Source organism: Microcaecilia unicolor, chromosome 10, assembly GCF_901765095.1.
Source record: "Microcaecilia unicolor chromosome 10, aMicUni1.1, whole genome shotgun sequence".
Classification (NCBI taxonomy): domain Eukaryota; kingdom Metazoa; phylum Chordata; class Amphibia; order Gymnophiona; family Siphonopidae; genus Microcaecilia; species Microcaecilia unicolor.
The window spans coordinates 28,173,733-28,196,025 of NC_044040.1; the positions used below are offsets into that span (position 1 = coordinate 28,173,733).

A 22,293-nucleotide genomic window follows, 5' to 3' on the forward strand; every position below is an offset into this window, starting at 1 on the left:
TCTAAACTGAGGAAGGAAGTACAACCTAATAGCACCAAGGATTAGCAATAGGAAACCCCCTCCCAGTTTGAAAGCCACTTTTGCTGGCAGTCACCGTCTCAAGGTGACGCCAATAATCACTTTGTGCCTTAGTTTACTCAGCTGTAACTAGCAAGATCCATTATTTGTTGCCCTTGACCTGGAGGATGGCTGTGCCAGCTCTATCCCATGGCTTACGTGTTATTTTAGCTTTCTATAGATGACAACAAAGGGAATTTGTGAGCAAACAAACTGAAAAAAAAATCATGTCTTTTAGCTAGAATGATCTGCTAAAATAGTTTTTTCACTAATTTAAGGGCACTTTTACTAAGCTATGTTAGGTACTAATGTGCATCTAACAGCTTAAAATGGCATACCGCAGGACGCACTCAGGTATCCTGCAGTAAGTGCAACACATTAATCCACACACTAAAGGTTTTTTGGAGGCAGTGGCAGAATTCCAGGGAGTATTCCTATACTCAGCGCAGATACATTAGCGTGTGCTAACTGGTTAGCACAGGGATTACTATGTGAGCTTTACCTCCTACAAAATAGGTGGCAAAAATGTGCTCTTTTAGTAATTTTGTTTTTGTAAACAACGGTGAAGGCCCATTAATACAAAAAAAAAAAAAAAAAAAAGCCATTTTATGGTTGCAGCAAAAATGGCATTAAGCGAGTGGGAAAACCACACCCAAGAGTGCACTAAGGTCACTTTTTCCATAAACGATCAATTTTAAACTGAAGCGGACCGGGGGGGGGGGGGGGGGGGGGGGGAGAGAGATCTAATCATAAATTTTCACAAAATCAAAAGGACTTGCTCATTTCTTCATCCCTATGGAACGGAACTTCTGCTGAATAACACCGACTACCATCTCTCTATATAAAAGGCAAACCAACGTTCTATGAAGCCTCCAGCCGGAAGTGTGAAGGGGGCGAGATATCCGGTTTCCCTATGAGTGTCTGCCCCGCCCTCTCTGTAACACAGTCAGTGAAGGAAAACAGCAGAGCACGAAATCAAATCGCTGGCTCTGTAACAGTGAAGGACTCAGAGGGGGGAGGGGAGAGAGGCCAGAGGGCAGGGACACACACACTCCCACATGCACACAGAAGAAAACATTGCTAGCCCCCGTTTCATTTGCATCAGAAACGGGGCTTTTTTTACTAGTATACAAATATATCCTTGGCTGCACAACTGGTGCACATTTTAAAGAGAGAGTCTTTCATTAAGAAGAAAGAGGACCAGTTCTTACAAAAATTAGAAACATCCTAGTTTTTTTTTTTTTTTTTTTAATGGCCACGGAAACAGGATTGCAGTAATTGGAAACAGTCTCTAACTTTCTTTTCATGAAACAAAATGAAAGAATCCGATTCAGTTTGCCATCATACTACAGAAAACTAAATCAAGCACATCAAACAGAAATAAAGCAGGATAACAGGACTGTGAACAGAAGACAAGGAAAAAAAAAAAAAAAAAAGAGGAGGAAAGTGGCACAGGAAACTAAAGGATCAGAGGAAGCCATAGCTGAAAAATATGCTCCAAAACTGTACTCCTTCCAAGATGGCTGCCACATAATTACCTACAATTAATACATTTTAACCATAAGGGCAGAGGTTCCCAAATTGTGGGTTGGGACCCCAAATGGGAGTCACAAAACCTGTATTCGAAGTCATGACTTGAGGGGGCTCTCTCCACAGACAATTATTTTGCACTCGGGGGAGGGGGGGAATAACACAATTTTGTCTGTCATCATGGGGTCACAGCCACAAAAGGAGATTGGGAAGCATCGATATACGTTCAAACAAATAGGAAATCAATATTCTTATGAACACAGAATAATTTGGTATGTGTTTAATGATTTGCATTAGCAACCGTAACAGGTTTCTTGATTTACTACACCACATATCGATTTACATACCTGAGCAGTTAATGAAATTTGCACATGAACTGGTAAATGGGTAAGGTAAAGAAATGCATGAAGTAAGAGAGGGCAAGTGAAATGGGGCATATCATCAGTCTCTCAAATTTACTCTTACCACCATAAAACTTGCATTGTGTCAATGAGAGCTTCCCTCTGGAATTCATAAGATGTAGCAATGTAATGGCAGCCTATCCAGGTGTGCTTGAAAATTCTTTATCAGGCCCGTGGAACCCAAAATGATGAAAATTATTTCCGTATCTCTCTATCACATTTTCTTGGTCTATGACTGAATTTCTTGATACTTGAGGATCTCCTCTCTCTCCACATGATTCAGAGAGATCACTCGGGACTAACAACTATGATTAATGCCATTTTGGTGTGTCTTTATCACTATGTCCAGTTTTTCTTTTTAAAGAATGGGATGTTCCAGGTTATCATAAATCTCTTCGTTTTCCACAATTCTCTTAAGGTAATGATTCTAATGCATTTCCAGTACACTGATGTTGTAATGTTTACAGAGTTTCCAATGAATGAGCCAGGCCACCTTATTGTGCTTCTCTGTATAAGAGTTTTCCGCCATCAGCACTTCACAGCCAATTATGAGATAAGTAACTGATTTTCAGCTCTCTCTCACAGATTCTACAAATGTCTGTTATACTGGTTTTTTTTCTATGTTTCTTGTGAACCATCTTGTTCGTAATCCGCTATCCTGGGCTGCAACTATCACTTTCATCCTTAGCTTTCAGTTTTCTCCTTAACCATTCATGTGTCCACACTTGATCCACATATGGTTCCAAGAGTAGCACTTTCTATTTATCACAGTATTTGTATATTTGCCACTGCCACTTTAAAAAGCTTCTTTTCCTACTTTGCATATTCTGTTGGTTCCATTCCTTTAAGTACAGGTGGATTCTCACTCATTCCTTCTGTTCATTGGAATGCCTGTCGGAGCTTAATGATGGAGTTAAATCTGGATGCTTGTTCTCATACTTCAAGATTTTTTGCTCGTTTGGATCTGTTCATGCTGTTAATAGGCCTGGAAACCCACGATGATAGCTCTGTATGAATTATTTCTATGAACCCGTTCCTCTTTCAGGTTTTGGAATGTACATTCTAGCATATACTGGATTCTTATAGACTACCTTATGAGCGTGGAGGAGTTTTCTTGTTTGTACATCCAATTTTTCAAGGTATTTAAGAGGCTAGTCCACAATTTTAAAGCTATACGAAAGCGGAAAAATTAGGTCTTACCTGATAATTTTCTTTCCATTAATTCTTTACACTATTCCAGGACGTGTGGGTAGTCATGTCCATCGACCAGCAGGTGGAGATAGAGAATACAGAACTGAGTACCACTAAATAGCCTCCTGTTAGCAGCCCAGCTCCTCAGAATCAGTCCTCAAGCAATCAAGAAAACACACACGCAATCAGGTGCATGGTCAGCATCCAGCCGAGCCACCTTGGGCAAAAAGGAAGGTACTGTCTGAAGCGAGACCCCCACCTCTGAAAAAAACAGAGAAAAGGGTCCCTACACAAAAGTGTCTGAAGCTCTGAGATGTGGCAGGCTGACCTAATCACCACCAAGAACACAGTCTTTAGCGTGACATCTTTCACGGTAGCCTTGCAAAGAGGCTCAAACGGGGCTGAAGTGCCCGCAGAACCAGATTAAAGTCCCATTCTGAAAATGTTGCCCGTAAGGGCAGCCTAAGGTGACCCACCCCTTTCAGAAAACACACTACATCAGGATGGGCTGCCAAAGAAGAGTTCTGCAAGTGACCCCGAAAGCAAGCTAGGTCTGCCACCTGAACCTTCAAGGAACCCAAAGCTAGCTCCTTGCATACTCTCTCCTGCAAGAATACTAGGATGTGACCTATGGAAGAAGCAAAGGGGTCCAAACCCCTCTCTGTGCACCAGCTCCCAAAAACACGCCAGACTCGGGCATACGCCGAAGAAATAGAGCACTTCCTGGCCCGGAGCACGACAGCTATGACAGAATCCGAATAGCCCTTCTTCCTCAGCTGAGCCCTCTAAAGGGCCAGGCCATAAGACCAAAGAGGGATGGATCCTCCATGGCCGTAAAGCAAGGAAAGCACCGGCCCCTGACAGATTAGACTTCGATCCCAAGAGAAGCGTAGTGGCTCCTGTCCAGGACCCACACAAGATCTGCATACCACAGGTGCCTCGGCCAGTCCAGGGCCACCAGGATAACCCTGCCCCGATGGGCCACTCTCCTCAACAATCAGCCTATCATCGGCCACGGGGGAAAAACATACAGAAAGCCCCCACTCAACCATGGCTGAAGCAGGGCATCCAGACTCAGAGAGTCCCTTTCCCTGTGATGGCTGAAGAACCGTGAAACCTTGGCATTGGCCTTCGTGGCCATGAGATCCAGGCACGGGACACCCCAAGCTCACTACCAGCTGAAAACACCCTGGCCTACAGTTCCCATTTGCGGGATCCAGAACACGCAGAGTGAGAAAGTCAGCCTCCAGGTTGAGCGATTCTGCAATGTGAGAGGCCGAGAGGCACAGCAGATATCTCTCCTCCCAGGCCATCAACAAGCCAGATTCCACCACCAGCTGACTGCTGCGAGTCCTCCCTTGCTTGTTTATATAGGCCACAGCCATCACATTGTCCGAGAAGACCCAAACCGGGGATCTCTCCAACTACTGGGAAAAGTAACGTAATGGGAACTGGAATTGTAAACTGGATGAAAGCTTGCATCTTATTCTTTGATGTTAGAGCACTCCTCAGTATCAGTTTTAATCCCCTGTAATTCTCTTTTTAGTCTCTTCTCTCAGTACTTTATGCTGAATTGTAACTCCTTCCAAGACTCCTAAATAGTTATATACCCCTTCCTGTTCAACTTCCTTGATTGCACAATCATCAGTTAAAGAGATGTTTTTTTTTAGTTTAATTTAATTTCCCTCCTAAAAAAGTTGCTGTGGCACATTCATCCAGGCCAAAAGTCATCCTGATGTAATCTGAAAATCTTTTTATGAAATTGAGTTTTACTGCCAATGTTGATCTCTGGAACTGTTGAGCTTCCAGTCATCTTCAAACAGGTGTGATGTAACTTCTGGGTCTTTACCGGTTTTAGGATTAAGACTAAATTCATAGCCCAAAGAGCTAAGAAGTGTACGCAAAGGATTAAGCACTATACAAAACAAGAGTGGTGACAAAGTCTCCCTGAAATATTCCTCACTAGATTCTGATATCAGGAAATGGCATACTGGCCATTTTCATACTGTAGATGAAGTGTGGTTTGCCACATTTTCATGGTGAAGTTGTCATACATACTTAACTATAAGTTAAGAAATTGAGGCAAACATCGCACAAAAAAAACCTGGGGGTTTTCTTATCTACGAGTAACACCCATAGATGCTAAAAAATAAATAAATAAAATTTAGAAATAAGTTAATAGCCACAGTCATCCGCTCCTCCCCCCCCCCCCCCCCACCTTGCTGGCCAGCTGTGTACCTTCTGTGTTCAAAAGCCTTCTATACAGCACCAGCATTGCAGCGTACACTGCTCGAGTTCTGCTCCACAGCATTTCCTCTGACCTGTCCTGTCCTACTTAAACAGGAAGTTGAGTGAAAGGGGGGGACAATATGAGTCAGCGGGAACACTCTGAAGCTGAACTCAGGCAGTGAACGCCAGTATAGAAGAGACTTGGGCATTGAAGGTACATGGCAACAGAGGGAGTGGGGGAGGGGTCCGTGGGGTGGCGGCAACAGAGAGGGCATGCTGGATTTGAGTAATGGGGTGCAAGTGAGAGCGAAAGACCTGTTGGCTGGGGAGTAAGGGTTTAAATTGCCTGTGTCAGTTAAACAAATTTTTACTGTATATATTCAACTTATACATGTGTCATACCAACTCTGGCCATTTTTTGTCCCAAAACTGCCCCTGATTTATAGTTGAGTATATACGGTAATATATTTGATCAATTCTAGAGTTTTTTTGTGTATTTTAAGGCAATATATTATCTAGGTGTGTGGCACACAATCAAAGGTTTTCCTTACAATAAATGCGTGTTATACAGATTTAGCACTAGCCAGGATTTTAGCAAGAGCTGATCTTTCATTCCTCTCTTGTTGCCCTTCTCCTCTATTGCCATGTCAGTCAATATAATCATATATTCTGTTGGAATATATGGTAGGTGGATAGAAAGTTAAATTGGTCTGTAATTTTTGGAAAGTTACTTGCATCTTTCTTTGGAAATAGAAGCATTCTTCCCATTATTAACCAATGTGGTGTCAAATCTGGCTGCCCGATCAATTGACTTTTGAAGTTTATCATGTCTTAGTGAAGGCATGTTAACTGTTTGAACCAAAAAAAAGTTACTCCATCTAGGCTAGGACTCTTAACCTGTTTTCCAGCTCTCTTGTTACTTCAGGCCATTCCATAGCTGTAATGTTTGCCCATTCCAAATTTTCAGGTATGCAGGGTAGCCATTCTACTTCTTGGTTGTGCTCTGCAGGGTCCAAGTATAAGTTTCTCCAGAACGTTTCTGTTTCAGCCTTAGTTGGTAGTATTTTCACTGTACTGATTTCTTTCCCTGTAGAACTGTTTGGCGTTTTCTCTAAATTTGATCTCTCTCTTTTCTGTGTTCCTCGTATCTCTGCAATTTTTGTGCTTCTGCTGTTATTTTTAATTTATTACAGGAGCATATGAATTTAAGATCTTACTCTATTAATACAAAATGCTTCAATTTGACACTTGTAGCCATCTGCCCCATTCCACCCTCGGAGATCGCAACAGGTCGTTATTCCATTTACTTTGTTGTACCGAAAAAAAGAAGGTTTCTTTTTTCCACTTTTGGAACTTAAAATTGTAAATAGGACTCTCAAGGTCTCAAGTTTTCATATGGAAAAACTCTTCATTCTGTGATAGTGGCAGTTCGTTCTGGAGAGTTTTTAACAGCTCTGGATTTAATGGAGGCCTGTCTTCATATTCCGATTTGTCCAGTCCACCAGTGTCTTTGTACTGCCTTCCGCATGGTATTGCCTTTTGCAGGAGAATACAAGTCTGATCCTGAAGTTTAAGAATCTTGGACTGCAGAAGAAACACTCATCCCTGAAGAATGCAAATGGAACTCTAAGACAGTCAAGAGTCTTTGATGGCAACAAGCGGACTCTTGAGATGGTTCATTCAACCTAGGGACTACAGAAAATGGACCACCAGAGCAGTGACTTGAACACTCCTTGATACAACTTCACCCTGATCAACAAATCGTCCATGTAAGGATGCACCAAGATGCCTTCTTTTCGGGCAGCCACTGCTACTACTACCATTGCCTTTGTGAAAGTTCAAGGAGCTGTAGCAAGGCCAAAAGGCATGAAACTGATACTGCTTGCCTAAAACAACAAAGTGAAGAAAACGCTGGTGGACTGGACGAATCGGATTATGAAGCCAGGCATCTGTTAAATCCAGAGCTGTTAAAAACTTTCCAGAACGACCTGCTATCACAGAATGAAGAATTTCCATACAAAGAGACCTTGAGAGTCTTATTTACAACTTTAAGATCCAAAAGCGGAAGAAAGAAACCTTTTTTTCTTCGGTACAACAAAGTAAATAGAATAATAACCTGTTGCAATCTCTGAGGGTGGAACATGCAAGTGGAGAAGTCTGCCTTGGGTATGCATGACCACTCTCGCCTTGAGACGAGAATGACAAAGATTCCAGAAAGACATCGGGCAGATGCCGCACAAACTAAGGAATACCCATTGCAAATAACCTCTAGAGCCACTGATCAGAGGTAATCTGGGCCCAAAACTGCATTAAGCATGCTCCCCACAGGAATCAGAGACTGGGCCAGGAGACTTTCATTGGGAAGGGCGACCTGGGGACTGAAAGGAAAAAACCTGCATCCCTGCCATCGTGCCTGATGCCACAAAAGGATTGGAACCTCTGGAGGAATCAGGACTTTTGAACATCATCTTGTCTACCCGCTCTGAACCAATTAAAATCATGTCCACGGTTCCAAAAAGAAGGAAGACCATGACCTACCAACCTAGGGCGATCTTCAGACTGTCTAAGGATTTTAGCTTATCTCCCAGACTTATAACTAACTTGTCCAACTCCTCGCCAAATAAGAAGTTACCCCAAAAAGGAAATTTACCAAGTTTAGATTTTTAGAGGCTACATCAGCCGACCAACCACGAACCCAAAGACACCGACGGCCACAGACTTTGAAGAAGATCGAAGTAAGGGTATCTGCCAGGAAAGCAGACCCCATTTCAACCTTAGTCACTTCCACATCTATTAAAGCAAAGTCATCCAAAGACTGATCCAAAACCCTTGCGGACCAGCAAAATATGCCATGGCCACCAAAGGCTGTACTGCAAAAGTCAAAACATCAAACCTGTTCTTTAAAAAAGAGTTTCCATACGGCAGTCCTGAAAATCCATAAGAGCTGTGCCTCCATCCACGGGCACTGTAGTCTTCCTTGTAACAGCAGAAACTACAGCATCAACCATGGCGGCTTGAGAGATTTGTCCTGATCTGGGACTGGTTAGAGGCGGATCATGGACTCAGAAAGCCTAAACGGAGCATCAGAACATCCCACTGGCATGTCTTGTTGCAGTTTGATATTTCTGCTGCCTTTGACACTGTTAATTACAATATTTCATGGAATATGTTATCAGAATTTGGTTTTGGAGGAACTATTTTTAATTAGTTTGGTTCTTTTTTTGAGAAAGAGACAGTATTTTGTGTTAAAGGATGGCAGTTATTCATCCGTATGGGAATCCCCTTGTGGTGTTCCCTAGGGTTCTCCTATCTCTCCGCTCCTGTATAATTTATATACGAGTTCTCTTAGTCAAATGTAACGGAAACCTGGCGAGCTTGTTTAGTGCAGCTGATCAATTTTTATTATCATTTTTAACTTTACACACTAGTTGATATCTTTATTATACATAGAGAATTTTCTAAATTCATAGCATTCTTTTGTATTAATTACAAATAAATATCTATCTATCTATCTATATATTTATTTTTTTAGATGTGGTTGCTTGGTATTTCATTTTAATTAAAAACATCTCATTCTAAACTGTGTTATTTCTGTACTCAGATAAATGATTTGTTATAGAATATTGAAAATATGAAATATAAATGTACCAGTCTTAGATATGGTTGGTTTTAGTATTATAGCTCTGTTCTTTATTAAGTTATATTTTCTATATAATCTTTATGTTATTTCAATGTTAACATTTTTATTTTGTTTTTGAAGCAGCTCTTTTTATGCTATTTCATATTATTTACATATGTTTCTAGTTACACAAACTCCTGATGCAGGCATGTGACTGCCAAAATACAGCACTCTTTGTCAATTCTTATTGGACCTCTTAATAAAACTTTGAAACTAATCACAGATCGCTCTTGGTATTTGTTGAAGACCATTGCCTTTTCCCTTTTTGTTTTGATTTTGTTGTACAAATTTTCTCCCCTTTTTGTTTCTGGTATCCTTGTTTACATCAAGCCACGATGAATTTTAAGGTAAAGATATTATCTTTTCAAGCATGCATTACACTTTTATTGATGCTAGGTGACCAAGGAAACAGCATGTATTTACAGTTTAATAAGCTAGTATGTGACCAGTAGCTGCAGTGCAGTAGCAACAGAGAACTAACAAGGGACCTTTCAGAAAATCACCAGCTCACCAAGCCCTGCAGCATCCCCACCCTTTGCACTGGTTACCATGGAAACAGGAAGACCCTGCTAGGGGAGAGACCAAGGCTATCATAGGGCTTATGTGATTTGGTACCTGCTAAACAAGCCCCATTTGTTGTTATCTGCATTTTTCCGAAAAGGGATTCATAGGTTTTATCAGATTCTCTAAAGGAGCTATGACCTCTAAAAAAAAGTTTAGAACTACAGGCATAAGTAACATGAAAGAAAACAAGGCAAAAAAAATGTATAAGCTAGCAACACTTCAGCCTTGAGGCAGTAGGTGGGAACTCAACACAAATTAAATGAATAGGTTCTGCAAGGGTGTTGGGGCCAGGTAACATGGCAAGGACAGAGAGGGGGAGGATACAGAAAGGCTTGTGGTAGAGCTGTGCACAGATGTCTAGGTGCATGGCTACTACCATTAGCGTAATACAGCAGAATGCAACAAGTTAACTGTAGGCAAATTTTATGTCTGTAAAAACTGGGGGGGGGGGGGGGGGGGGGGGGGAAGAGAGGGAGTATGCTGGATTCATAAGCTTAAGGTTTCACAGTAAGTGTGGCTTCTTGTATGCAAGTCTGAACCCAAGTAGAAAGTATCAATCCACTTCAGCACCTAAATATGAGCCTTCCCTTCAAAAATTATTTCCACTTGAAATTTTTGAAAGGCTCATATTAGGGAACTGAAGAATAGGCACCGGATATGTGCTTTCGCTTTTAGTTTTGATCGGTCACATACATTTGTTACTTATCATCTGCCTTTAAAACTTGCATGGGCTTCCTTTAGCTTGCATAGCAAGATAAAACCAGCACCTAAAGAAATCTTCTCCACTACCCTAGACTCTCACAGTAAATTTCTTGTGCTGTGCACAAATCAAAAGTGGATGGTGTACTCTCTGCATCGCATGGGCTCATCAGCACACATTTCAATACAACTTGCAGCTGTGTCTCCCGCATGAGTTAACACCCACTCACAAATCTTCTCTGCATTGTTTGGCACGTAGCACCAGCGTTCAACCCTCAGTATCCCCACAGCTAAGCCTGCGATTGCTTTCTGCACAGGCACCAAAGAATACTGTGGAGGACTAGAAAGAAGGAGTTTGCCTTTTTGCAGATGATGAACTCCCACAGAATGAACAACCCTGAGGCAGTAGGTAAGTATTTAAGCATTCCCTGAGCTTCTTAGCCGTTAATAATGTATACATCACAAGTCATACACTTAGAATACAGAACTCCATGGAAAATATATGAGATAAAAGTTCATATGAACCATCTCCATTTATCAACTGCAGTTCTAAAAACCGCAACCTCGGAGTCATCTTCGACTCCTCCCTCTCCTTCTCTGCGCATATCCAGCAGACAGCCAAGACCTATCGCTTCTTCCTCTTTAACATCAGCAAAATTCGCCCTTTCCTCTCTGAGCACACCACCCAAACTCTCATCCACGCTCTCATTACCTCTCGCCTTGACTACTGCAACCTACTCCTCACTGGCCTGCCATTTAACCATCTATCCCCTCTTCAATCCGTTCAGAACTCTGCTGCACGTCTTATATTCCGCCTGAACCGATATACTCATATCAACCCTCTCCTCAGGTCACTTCACTGGCTTCCGATCAGATACCGCATACAGTTCAAGCTTCTCCTTCTTACCTACAAACGCACTCAGTCTGCAGCCCCTCATTACCTCTCTACCCTCATCTCCCCTTACGTTCCTGCCCAAAACCTCCGCTCACAGGACAAATCCCTCCTCTCAGTACCCTTCTCCACCACCGCCAACTCCAGACTCCGCCCATTCTGCCTCGCCTCACCCTATGCTTGGAATAAACTTCCTGAGCCCCTACGCCAAGCCCCCTCCCTACCCATCTTCAAATCCTTGCTCAAAGCCCACCTCTTCAATGTTGCTTTCGGCACCTAACCTTTATACCTTTCAGGAAATCTAGACTGCCCCTACTTGACTGACTGTACATTTGTCAATTAGATTGTAAGCTCTTTGAGCAGGGACTGTCCTTCTATGTTAAATTGTACAGCGCTGCGTAAACCTAGTAGCGCTTTAGAAATGTTAAATAGTAATAGTAGTAAAAACAAAAAAACAACAAAAAAAAACCCCTCAAAAGTGGTTTGCATCACCAGTAAACATAAAAATACAGTACAAGACATACTCAAACCCTTCCCAGAGACTTTGGAGTGACAGTACACAATTATCTCATAGTAGTATTGTTGAAGCCGGTAATAAAGCAATGGTCAGAACCTGAATAATGGTAGGATGCACAAAAAGATGGGAGATGAATCAAGTCTCTATATAGACCAATCTACCAAAATACTATCTCTCTATATAAAAGGCAACACCAACGTTCTATGAAGCCTCCAGCCGGAAGTGTGAAGGGGGCGAGATATCCGGTTTCCCTATGAGTGTCTGCCCCGCCCTCTCTGTAACACAGTCAGTGAAGGAAAACAGCAGAGCACAAAATCAAATCGCTGGCTCTGTAACAGTGAAGGACTCAGAGGGCAGGGACACACACACTCCCACATACACACAGAAGAAAACATTGCTAGCCCCCGTTTCATTTGCATCAGAAACGGGGCTTTTTTACTAGTGTCCAATTAGAGAGACCATTCCTCTGAAACAATAAGCTGGAGACGGACCAGAAGAGAGCCACCAAAACAGTACATAATAAACACCAGAAGCCATACCAAATAAGAAAGGCCTGAATACATATACTCCAGAGAGACAAGAAAGATATGAGACACACATTCAGAACCATCTCTTTATAATAATTTATCATCTGCTTCCCTGGATGGCTGGGTTTGTAACCGTATGCTAACGAGCTTACGTCAGCTCGCCTCCAGCGTTCCCTTCCCTCTCAGTGTCCCACCCTCGCGGAAAGACGAAATGATGTCAGATGAGGGAAGGGAAGGCGACGCGAGCTGAGCCTGCTGCCGCTGCCACCTGAGGTATGGAGGGGAGAATCACTGGACGGGGAGGGAATGGGAGAGAGACAAGAAAACACTTAGACTATAGCCTTCCTAAGGCCCGTTTCATTTGTTCCAAAATGGGCGTTTTTGCTTGTCAAGACATAAAAAGCAGCCATACTACTCTAGAACAAGAGACAAAATTGAGGCTCCAGGGGATCAGATTATTCTGAAGTAGTATCAGAAAATGAAAACACAGTGGATATTGAGTTTATGAACAACTTGAAAAACTGAAGTAGACAAGCCATGGGACCAGATGGGATCTACCCTACTATATTGAGGCATCTCAGAGAGGTTCTAGCACATCCTCTTAAAGACTTGATAAGTCTTTGGAGACCGGAGAAGTTCTGCAGGATTGGAGAAGAGCAGATGTGGTCGCTCTTCACAGAAATGGCGACGGAGAAAAAGTGGGAAACTACAGGCCAGCATGCCTCACTTCAGTCATTGGAAAACTAATGGACATGCTACTGAAGAGGATAGTGAATTTCCTGGAATCCAATGGGTTACGAGATCAAAGGCAACATGGTTTTACCAAAGGTAAATCATGCCAAACGAATCTGATTGAATTCTTTGATTGGGCGACCAGAACACTGGATCAAGAACACGCGCTAGATGTAATCTACTTGGATTTCAGAAAAGCCTTTGACACAGTTCCTCCTAAGAGGCTCTTGAATAAACTCAACAGGCTAAAGCTAGGACCCAAAGTAGTGACGAACCGGATTAGAACAGATGCCAGAGGGTGGTGGTTACTCACTCAGAGGAAGGAAAGGAGAGTACTGGAGTGCCACAAGAATCGGTGCCGGAGACGATTCCATTCAATATATCTATGAGCGACATTGCGATAGGTTAAAAGGTATGGTTTGCCTTTTTTTTTTTTTTTTTACAGATGATACCAAGATTTACAACAGAGTCAGAATAACCGTCTAATGTTTGGCAGTTACAAATTAATGCAAGGAAGTGCATAGTGAACTTGGGGAGTAGAAATCCGAAGTGATGAGAGGCTGATGTGGACAGACAGGGAGAAGACCTCGGGGTGATAATGTCTGAGAACCTGAAGGCAACAAAACAATGTGACAAGGTGGTGACTGTAGATAGAATGATGCTAGACTGCACATAAATTTGGGAGAGATACCGGTGCCAGAAATGGTATTCAAAGCTGACGAGTCAGAGAAACTGAAAGAAATCTCTATGAACCTGGAGGATGTAATGGCTCAATTTGACAAAGTGAAGAGTAGCATAATCTCCTGGACCACATGGTATTCATCCCAGAGTACCGATAGAATTAAAAAATGAACTTGTGGAACTATTGCTAGTAATATGTAGTTTATCTTTAAAATCAAGATTGGTACCAGAACATTGGAGGGCAGCCAATGTAACACCAATTTTTTAAAAAAGGTTCCAGAAGAGATCTGAAAAATTATAGACTGGTGAGCCTGACATCAATGCCGGGCAAAATGGTAGAGATTATTACAAAGAACAAAATTACACAGCATATTCAAAAGCATGGATTAATGAAACAAAGCCAACATTGATTTAGAGAAGGGAAATCTTGCCTCACTAATCTATTATATTTCTCTGAAGGGATGAACAAACAGGTGGATAAAGGTGAACCGGTTGATATTATCTGGATTTTCAAAAGGCATCTGACAAAGTACCTAATAAAAGACTCCAGAGGATATTGGAGTCATGGGAAAGGAGGTAGTGTCCTATTGTGGATTAAAAACTGATTAAAAGATAGAAAACAGAATAGGGTTAAATGGTCAGCATTCTCGATGGAGAAAGGTAGATAATGGGGGTCCCCCAGGGGTCTGTGCTGAGACTGCTGCTTTTTAACATATTTATAAATGACCTAGAGATGGGAATAACTAGTGAGGTAATTAAATTTGCTGACAACAATTATTCAAAGTTCTTAAATCGCAAGAGGATTGTGAAAAATTACAAGAGGACTTTACGAGACTGGGTATCTAAATGGCAGATGACGTTTAATGTGAACAAGTGCAATATGATGTATGTGGGAAAGAGGAACCCGAATTATAGATACATAATGCAAGGTTCCACATTAGGAGTCACCGACCAGGAAAGGGATCGAGGCGTCATCGTTGATACGTTGAAACCCTCTGCTCAATGTGTGGCAGCGGCGGCTATTATTAGGAAAGGAATGAAAAACAAAAATGAGGATGCTATAATGCCTTTGTATCGCTCCATGGTGCAACTGGAATATTGTGTTCCATTCTAGTCACCACATCTCAAAAAAAGATACAATGGAATTAGAAAAGGTACAGAGAAGGGCAATGAATATGATAAAGGGGATGGGACGACTTCCCTATGAGGAAAGGCTAAAGCGGCTAGGGCTCTTCAGCTTGGAGAAAAGATGGCTGAGGGGAGATATGATAGCCTATCAATTAAACTCTGGAATTCGTTGCCAGAGAATGTAGTAAAAGCAGTTAGCTTAGCAGGGCTTAAAAATGGTTTGGATAGCTTCCTAAAGGAAAAGTCCATAGACCATTATTAAAATGGACTTGGGAAAAATCCACTGCTTATTTCTAGGATAAGCAGCATAACATGTATTGTACTTTTTTTGGATCTTGCCAGGTACTTGTGACCTGGATTGGCCACTGTTGGAAACAGTATGCTGGGCTTGGATGGACCTTCAGTCTGTCCCAGTATGGCAATACTTATGTACTTAGAGTTACATGGGGGACAGAAATTTCAACCATCCCCATCCATAACTGCTAAGATCCATTTCATCCCCACCCGCAGAAGCAGACACTATTATTTAGTTGCTTGTAGCCCTCTGCTTCCTCCCAACCCCAACAGTCCCTCCATTTTTTTTTTTTTTTGGATGGTATTCACTATACAACCAATGAATGTTTGAAGCCTCATTCTGGTGCTCCAGTTGCCCTTCTCAGCGCACGCCAAGCCTCATTCTGGAGTCACCAGAGATTTTGACTACACTTCCACAGGAATCCCATGGCAACTTCTTCCATCCCCGCAGGAATCCCACGGGATTCCCACAATCCTCATTCTTGTGTAGCTCCCTAATAAGAGGCATAACCAGTACGACAAAGGAGGTGTTGGGGCCTCACCAATAACTTGTATAGGGGCATCATCTGGACTCTGGAGTACTGAGTGCAGTTTTGGAGGCCATATCTTGTTAAGGATGTAACAAGACACAGAAGACTAGAGCAAGGCGATAAAAATAGTTTGGGGCTTGCGCCAAAAGATAGATGTAAGAGTAGAGACTGGAAGATCTGAATATTTGTACTCTAGAGGACAAAGGGATATTGGAGACATAATACAGACGTTTACATACTTGAAAGGTATTAATATAGAAACAAATCTTCCCCAGAGAACGGAAAATAGTAAAACTACAGAATATGAATTGAGGTTGCAGGTTGGTAGACTTAGAAGTACTGTCGGGAAATTCTTTTTCACAGAGAAGGTGGTTGAAGCCTGGAATGCCCTCCCTGAGGGAGGTGGTGGAGAAAAGAAATGGTGATGGAATTCAAAAAGGAATGGAATGAACACAGAGGATCATTCATTAGAAATTGGACGATATAAAAACAAACCAAAATGACTGCATGTGTCAACTGGTGCTTAGATGGCAACTCCAGCTGTGAAGAATGAAGGCCAGTGTTGGGCAGACTTATACAGTGTATATCATATATGACAAGACAGTTTGGGATGGGCTGGAGTGGGCTTTGACTCTACACTCACTGGTTCATGCCTTTGTTATTTCAAAACTGGGACCGGTGATATTTAACATATTTATAAATGACCTGGAAACTGGAATGACGAGCGAGGTGATTAAATTTGCAGCTGATATGAAACTATTCAAAGTTGGCAAAACGCATGCGAATTGTGAAAAAATTAAACGAAGACGTTGGGAAATTGGAAGACAAGTTATCCAAATAGCAGATGAAATTTAATGTAGACAAATGCAAAGTGATGCACATTGGGAAGAAAAAATACCTAGGTGTCATTAAAAACAATATGCTGAAATTCTCTGCGGAAGCCAAAAAAGCAAACAGGATGCTAGGAATTATTAGGAGAGGGATACAAAATAAGACCAAAAATATTATAATGCCTATGTATCCCTCCATGATTCAACCGCACCTCGAGTACTGTGTTCAATTCTAGTCGCCATATCTCAAAAAAGATATAGCAGAATTAGAAAAGGTTCAAAGAGAGGGGATGGAACTGCTCCCATATAAGGAAAGGCTAAAAAGGTAAGGGCTCTTCAGCTTGAAAAAGAGACGACTGAGGGGGGCCATGACTGAGATCGACAAAATCCCAAGTGGTGTGAAGGAGGGTGGAGGTGAATCGATTTTTCACTCATTCAAAAAAATACAAAGACCAGGGGTCACTCAATGAAATTACATGGAAATACTTTTAAAACAAATAGGAAGAAATGTGTTTTCACTCAAAGAATAGTTAAGCTCTGGAACCTATTGCCGGAGGATGTGGTAACGACAGTTAGCATACCCGGGTTTTAAAAAGGTTTGGATAAATTCCTGGAGGAAAAGTCCATAGTCTATTATTGAGATGGACATGAGGGAAGCGACTGCTTGCCATGGGATTAGCAGCATAGAATGGTGCTACTGATTAGGTTTCTGCCAGGTAGTTGTGACCTGGACTGGCCGCTACTGGAAGCAGGAAACTGGGCTACATGGATCACTGGTCTGACTCGGTATGGCTATTCTTATGTTCTAATCTTTGCTGATTTGCCAAATTGTCAGATAAAGCATCTTCAAACTTTACATAATTCCAATGCCCGTTTCCTTTGCTTAGCCAAACTATCAGATCTGGTCATCCTATTAGTCCGTCTCCACTGGCTATCTTTTCCTTACAGGATTTTTTTCAAGGTCCTCTATCTAGTTCATTGATCCTATTACACTAGTTTCCCTGCCTTTCTCTCTATGTTGACCATTCCTTACACTCCTTCTAGGTCCCTTCTCTCCTTAGTTCTTGATTAGTCCTCCCCCGCTCCCAAATGGGCCCACCTAGAATCCACTAGGGATAACTGCTTTTTATGTTTTATGACCAAAATTTAGGAATGGTCTTGATCCATCTGTGCCAAACCCTCCCTTAAGACCTTTAAATCTTTGCTTAAGACTTTTTATTTTTCCCAAGCTCTCAGCAACAGCGACTTCTTTGTTTTCAGCAATTAACGATTTTAATCTTAGCTGTGTTTTAGCTATGTTTGTTCTTTCCTATGATTAATGGAAGTCTTTTCTATTCTTGGTTTTATTTTAGGTTTATAGTAAACCGCCCTGACCTGCGTGCTCAGAAAGGGTGGTATAGCAAATTTTAACAAACAGAAAAACTCCAGTGGTTGGAACGCAAGGACAGTGCAGGGTGAATTTCCATGATCTAAATTCCAGAAATACCAAAGAATGATCAGGATCAAGTATTTTATATCACATTGTTGATTTAATCATGAATTGATAAGGAGTGTGATTGGTGGGCAGAATGGATGGACCATTCAGGTCTTCATCTGCCACCATCTACTATGTTACATAGAAGGAATTTCCACAGGAGAGTACGAAGACAAAAAACCATGGGATAAGCATAGAGGATAACTAATAGTGAAAGTTCAAAAGACTGGATTTAGTGTGGTATTACATCAGAAATGAATCCAGACAGATTAGATGGATCTGGAATGGTTTTAATCATAGTTATAGGCCAGTGGTAGAAACAAGTTTTTTCAAGGTCCTCTATCTAGTTCATTGATCCTATTACACTAGTTTCCCTGCCTTTCTCTCTACCTTGACCATTCCTTACACTCCTTCTAGGTTGGGAGACGGCAGTATTGTAAACAACCCATCCTTCTATCAGGAAGCAAGGTGAAAACAGAAGGATAAAACAAAACCCAAAGAAAGCTCAAGAATATTTAGTCAGATATTTGGACAGTGACATCTTTTGTGTAGTAAGCACTTCATAGTACTGAATTAGACAGACTATGAGCAAGGATTTGAAGATGGGCATGGAGGGGGCTTGGCGTAGGGGCTCAGGAAGTTTATTCCAAGCATAGGGTGAGGCGAGGCAGAATGGGCGGAGTCTGGAGTTGGCGGTGGTGGAGAAGGGTACTGAGAGGAGGGATTTGTCCTGTGAGCGGAGGTTTCGTGCGGGAACGTAAGGGGAGATGAGGGTAGAGAGGTAATGAGGGGCTGCAGACTGAGTGCGTTTGTAGGTAAGAAGGAGAAGCTTGAACTGTATGCGGTATCTGATCGGAAGCCAGTGAAGTGACCTGAGGAGAGGGGTGATATGAGTATATCGGTTCAGGCGGAATATAAGACGTGCAGCAGAGTTCTGAACGGATTGAAGGGGGTTAAGTGGCAGGCCAGTGAGGAGTAGGTTGTAGTAGTCAAGGCGAGAGGTAATGAGAACATGGATGAGAGTTTGGGTGGTGTGCTCAGAGAGAAAAGGGCGAATTTTGCTGATGTAAAAGAGGAAGAAGCGACAGGTCTTGGCTGTCTGCTGGATATGCGCCGAGGAGAGGGAGGAGTCAAAGATGACTCTGAGGTTGCGGGCAGATGAGACGGGAACGATGAGGGTGTTATCCACTGAGATAGAGAGTAGGGGGAGAGGAGAAGTGGGTTTGGGAGGGAAGACAATAAGCTCGGTCTTGGCCATGTTCAGTTTCAAGTGGCGGTTGGACATCCAGGCAGAGTTTATTTGTGTGTTTGTCATATCACTCTGTGGATATTTTGTGATCTGTTTGGGCCTTTGTATGTGGTTTCAATTAAAGTAATTTACGTGCTGTGCATAAACAGAGAATTTTGATGTGTGATAATGGTTCTCACTTTGTAGCCTCATTCTGATGTGGCTTTATATGTTTGAACTGAGCACATTTCATATTACTATAATAATTAGGTATTAGACTATATAATGTATGTATGTAACCCAAATGTAAACGAGAATAAGATGTAAATGACATAGTAGATGACACTGGGCAGACTGGATAGACCATTCAAGATAAACTCACAGTATAAGGTATATGATACTACGTATACGTCATCTTAATTTGTCCTTGCTATTTTCAGGGTACTGGCTCCAACTTCTGAAGTTGTAATGAAAGCTCCACTCTAGCCCATCCAAATTTGTCCAGCTACGATCTGGGCACAGACCATAGAAGTCTGCCCAGGAGTGGCCTTGGTCTGCAGTTACTGAAGCTGAATCTGTCTAGCCATGATTAGGGCGCTGTAAAAGTCTGCCCAGCACTGGCTATTGTCATCTAATCACCACCAAGCTTGTCTGATTCTATGCCTTCTGTACAGGACTATTTAAGTTTAAGAAAAATACTGAAATCTTGGTTATTTAGCAAGTATTTACATTAACTTTTCATTTTACAACATTTGTATCTTATAAATCAGGATTTAGTTATAAAAATATTGTTTATTCAGATTTATGTATCTTTATTCATTTTTAATTCTAACCCCTTCCAGAGCTAACTGGTTGAGATAGGATATAAATATCCTGTTTATTATTATAACTTTGCAGAAAGAAGTAGGTTAACAACAGGCTAAAATCCAATCAAGCTGGTACCAACAAGTTAGTGGTGACATGGTACATAAAGACCATGGGGAACCTAGAAAGTCTGAATTTCTGGTACCAACATCACTAATTTTGCTAGTTGTTTGACTGCAGGGCCTGATATATGGTTCTCCTCTCATACATGCCAATTTATGTTTTACCTAATTCAATTTGCATTTACTCAGCAATAGGGAACCAAAAAGGAAATGAACAAAACTTAACTTGGATGGATACAAGCAGTGGAGCAACTAGATATATACCTTTGCAGTCAGAGGAATAAGTAGGTAAACTGAAATAAACAGTTTTTCTGCCGACAATTATGTTGCTATATAAAATAAAACCAAGAGCAACAACATTAAAAACCCTTAAAGCTTGTTACTGAGAAACAGTCGTCAATAGGCCAGAGAGAGACAGATACACACACACCCCCTTCGAGAACATAAGGCCCAAATAGGACTCAAAGACTAGTTCCGTACATTTGTGTCATCTGTGCCACAAGCTGTTATCACAACAGTAACTTTAAAAACGCTTCTACCAGGTTCCAGAAAATAAAAAGGTGGCAGGTAACTTTCAAACACACAAATAGGCCTGCAAGAAGACAACCCAAAGGGTAACAGCCATCATTTCCTGCGCAGATCGCGTACAAACCTTCGTTCTCCAAAAATCGGAACAGAACACGCGCGCGCTCTTTCCCTGCCCCCACCCAACCCACAACAAACTCAATCGCGCGCTCTCTCCCTCTCCCGTTTCTTGCCACGAGCGGGCTACACCACGCGCTTGTACCCACCCACTTCCCTTCCCCCCCCCCCTCGCAAGTAGAATAAGCCGCATGCGTGGGACTATTTAACACGAGCTCTCACTCTCTCTCCTCTTAAAGCACTTCGTACTTAATTCCAATAGAGAACTTACAGCGGGACGAGGGGGGCCGGGGCCCCGGAGACAAGCAGCCTTCCCTGCTCGGAGGCGCTAACTTCAGTTCCCCGTTCTCCTCGGCACCCTCGCTGGTCACCCCGTGTCGTCTTTTCTCCTTGTCCCGCTTCTTCTTGGGTTTCTTGAGTTTAGACGGAAAGAAAGGCTGTCGCGGAAGCTCTCGCTGCGGCGGGACCATTTGAAGAGAGGCTGCGGGGGCGATGATGCAGCCACCAACCCCGGGAGCAAAGCTCCATGTTGCAGCGGTGCCATAACTCTGCTGCCGCCTGTTATTCCCGCCGCCGCCGCTCCCCATCGCTCGCTTCACTTTCAGTCCCTTCTCGTCCGTTTTCAGTTTTCTCACCGGATGGGAGTACGAGTTACGGCGAGAGAACTGCGAACGGGCTTCTAGGGCTCTCTGACACGGCCCTGGTTGAGCTGGTGCGCCGCGAACGGGGCTCAGCGACTCCGCCATTTTGGGCTCCAGTGATGTATTTACTCGCCGCTGCTGCTCCGGCTGCCCGAAAGAAATGGGCGTGACCGCGCGGCTTGTGCGAGCAGTGGGCGGAACGCGGAATGACTCCGGTCTGGGCCAATTGGAGGCGGGGGCGGGGCAACGGGCGCTGCGCCTGGGAAGCTCTGGGCGGCTGTGTGGAAGCAAGTCGGCCATTTTTGTGCATCTGGAGGACGGAGCACGTTTAGACGAGGATAACGCACGGGGCTGGGAAGGAAGACGCCAAATTGACTATATTTGTTTAGCGCTTCCTGGGGAGAACGAAGAGTGCGACCCTAACGGACTGCAGACTGGGAGGAGTTACTGTGAGTACCAGGTTCCCGCAGTATCGCTTCGCCTGGCTGTTAAGCTGCTTTGGAGAGAAGCGGCTTTCTTCTTTGGCCCCTGGGGGCGAGTAGGGTTGTGTGTCAGCTCCGCCTGGCGTGTGTTTTGCTGCCTCACGAGACTCGACTTGGGAAGTTATTGAGTTTTTCGTCTGCGGCAACACAGTGGGGGGGGAGGGGGAATGGACAGCGTTAGGGATGTGGCACTTTGATGAAAAAAAAAATAATAAATTCAGCACTATGGATCTAAGTAAATGGTGTTTATCTTTTTGAGTCTGTGCGAAATGTACTGTTTAGTACATCAGACGCATAAATTGAATATTACTACTACACCTACTTATTTCTATAGCGCTACTAGACGTACGCAGCGCTGTACACTTGAATAATCCTTTGTTTTGACAAACTTTTTTTTGTGTGAGGAGGAAATGATTTGA

General features: G+C 42.7%; 1 protein-coding gene across 1 annotated transcript in view; it reads right to left on the minus strand.

The window, feature by feature from the left end:
• Nucleotides 1–21,538, minus strand: part of RSBN1L (round spermatid basic protein 1 like) — a 73,890-nt gene extending 52,352 nt beyond the window's left edge. The window contains 1 exon segment of the mRNA XM_030216572.1: nucleotides 21,023–21,538. Within this exon segment, the coding sequence (XP_030072432.1) occupies nucleotides 21,023–21,497 (475 nt within the window). The 5' untranslated portion in view covers nucleotides 21,498–21,538.
• Between the last annotated feature and the right edge of the window lie 755 nt (nucleotides 21,539–22,293).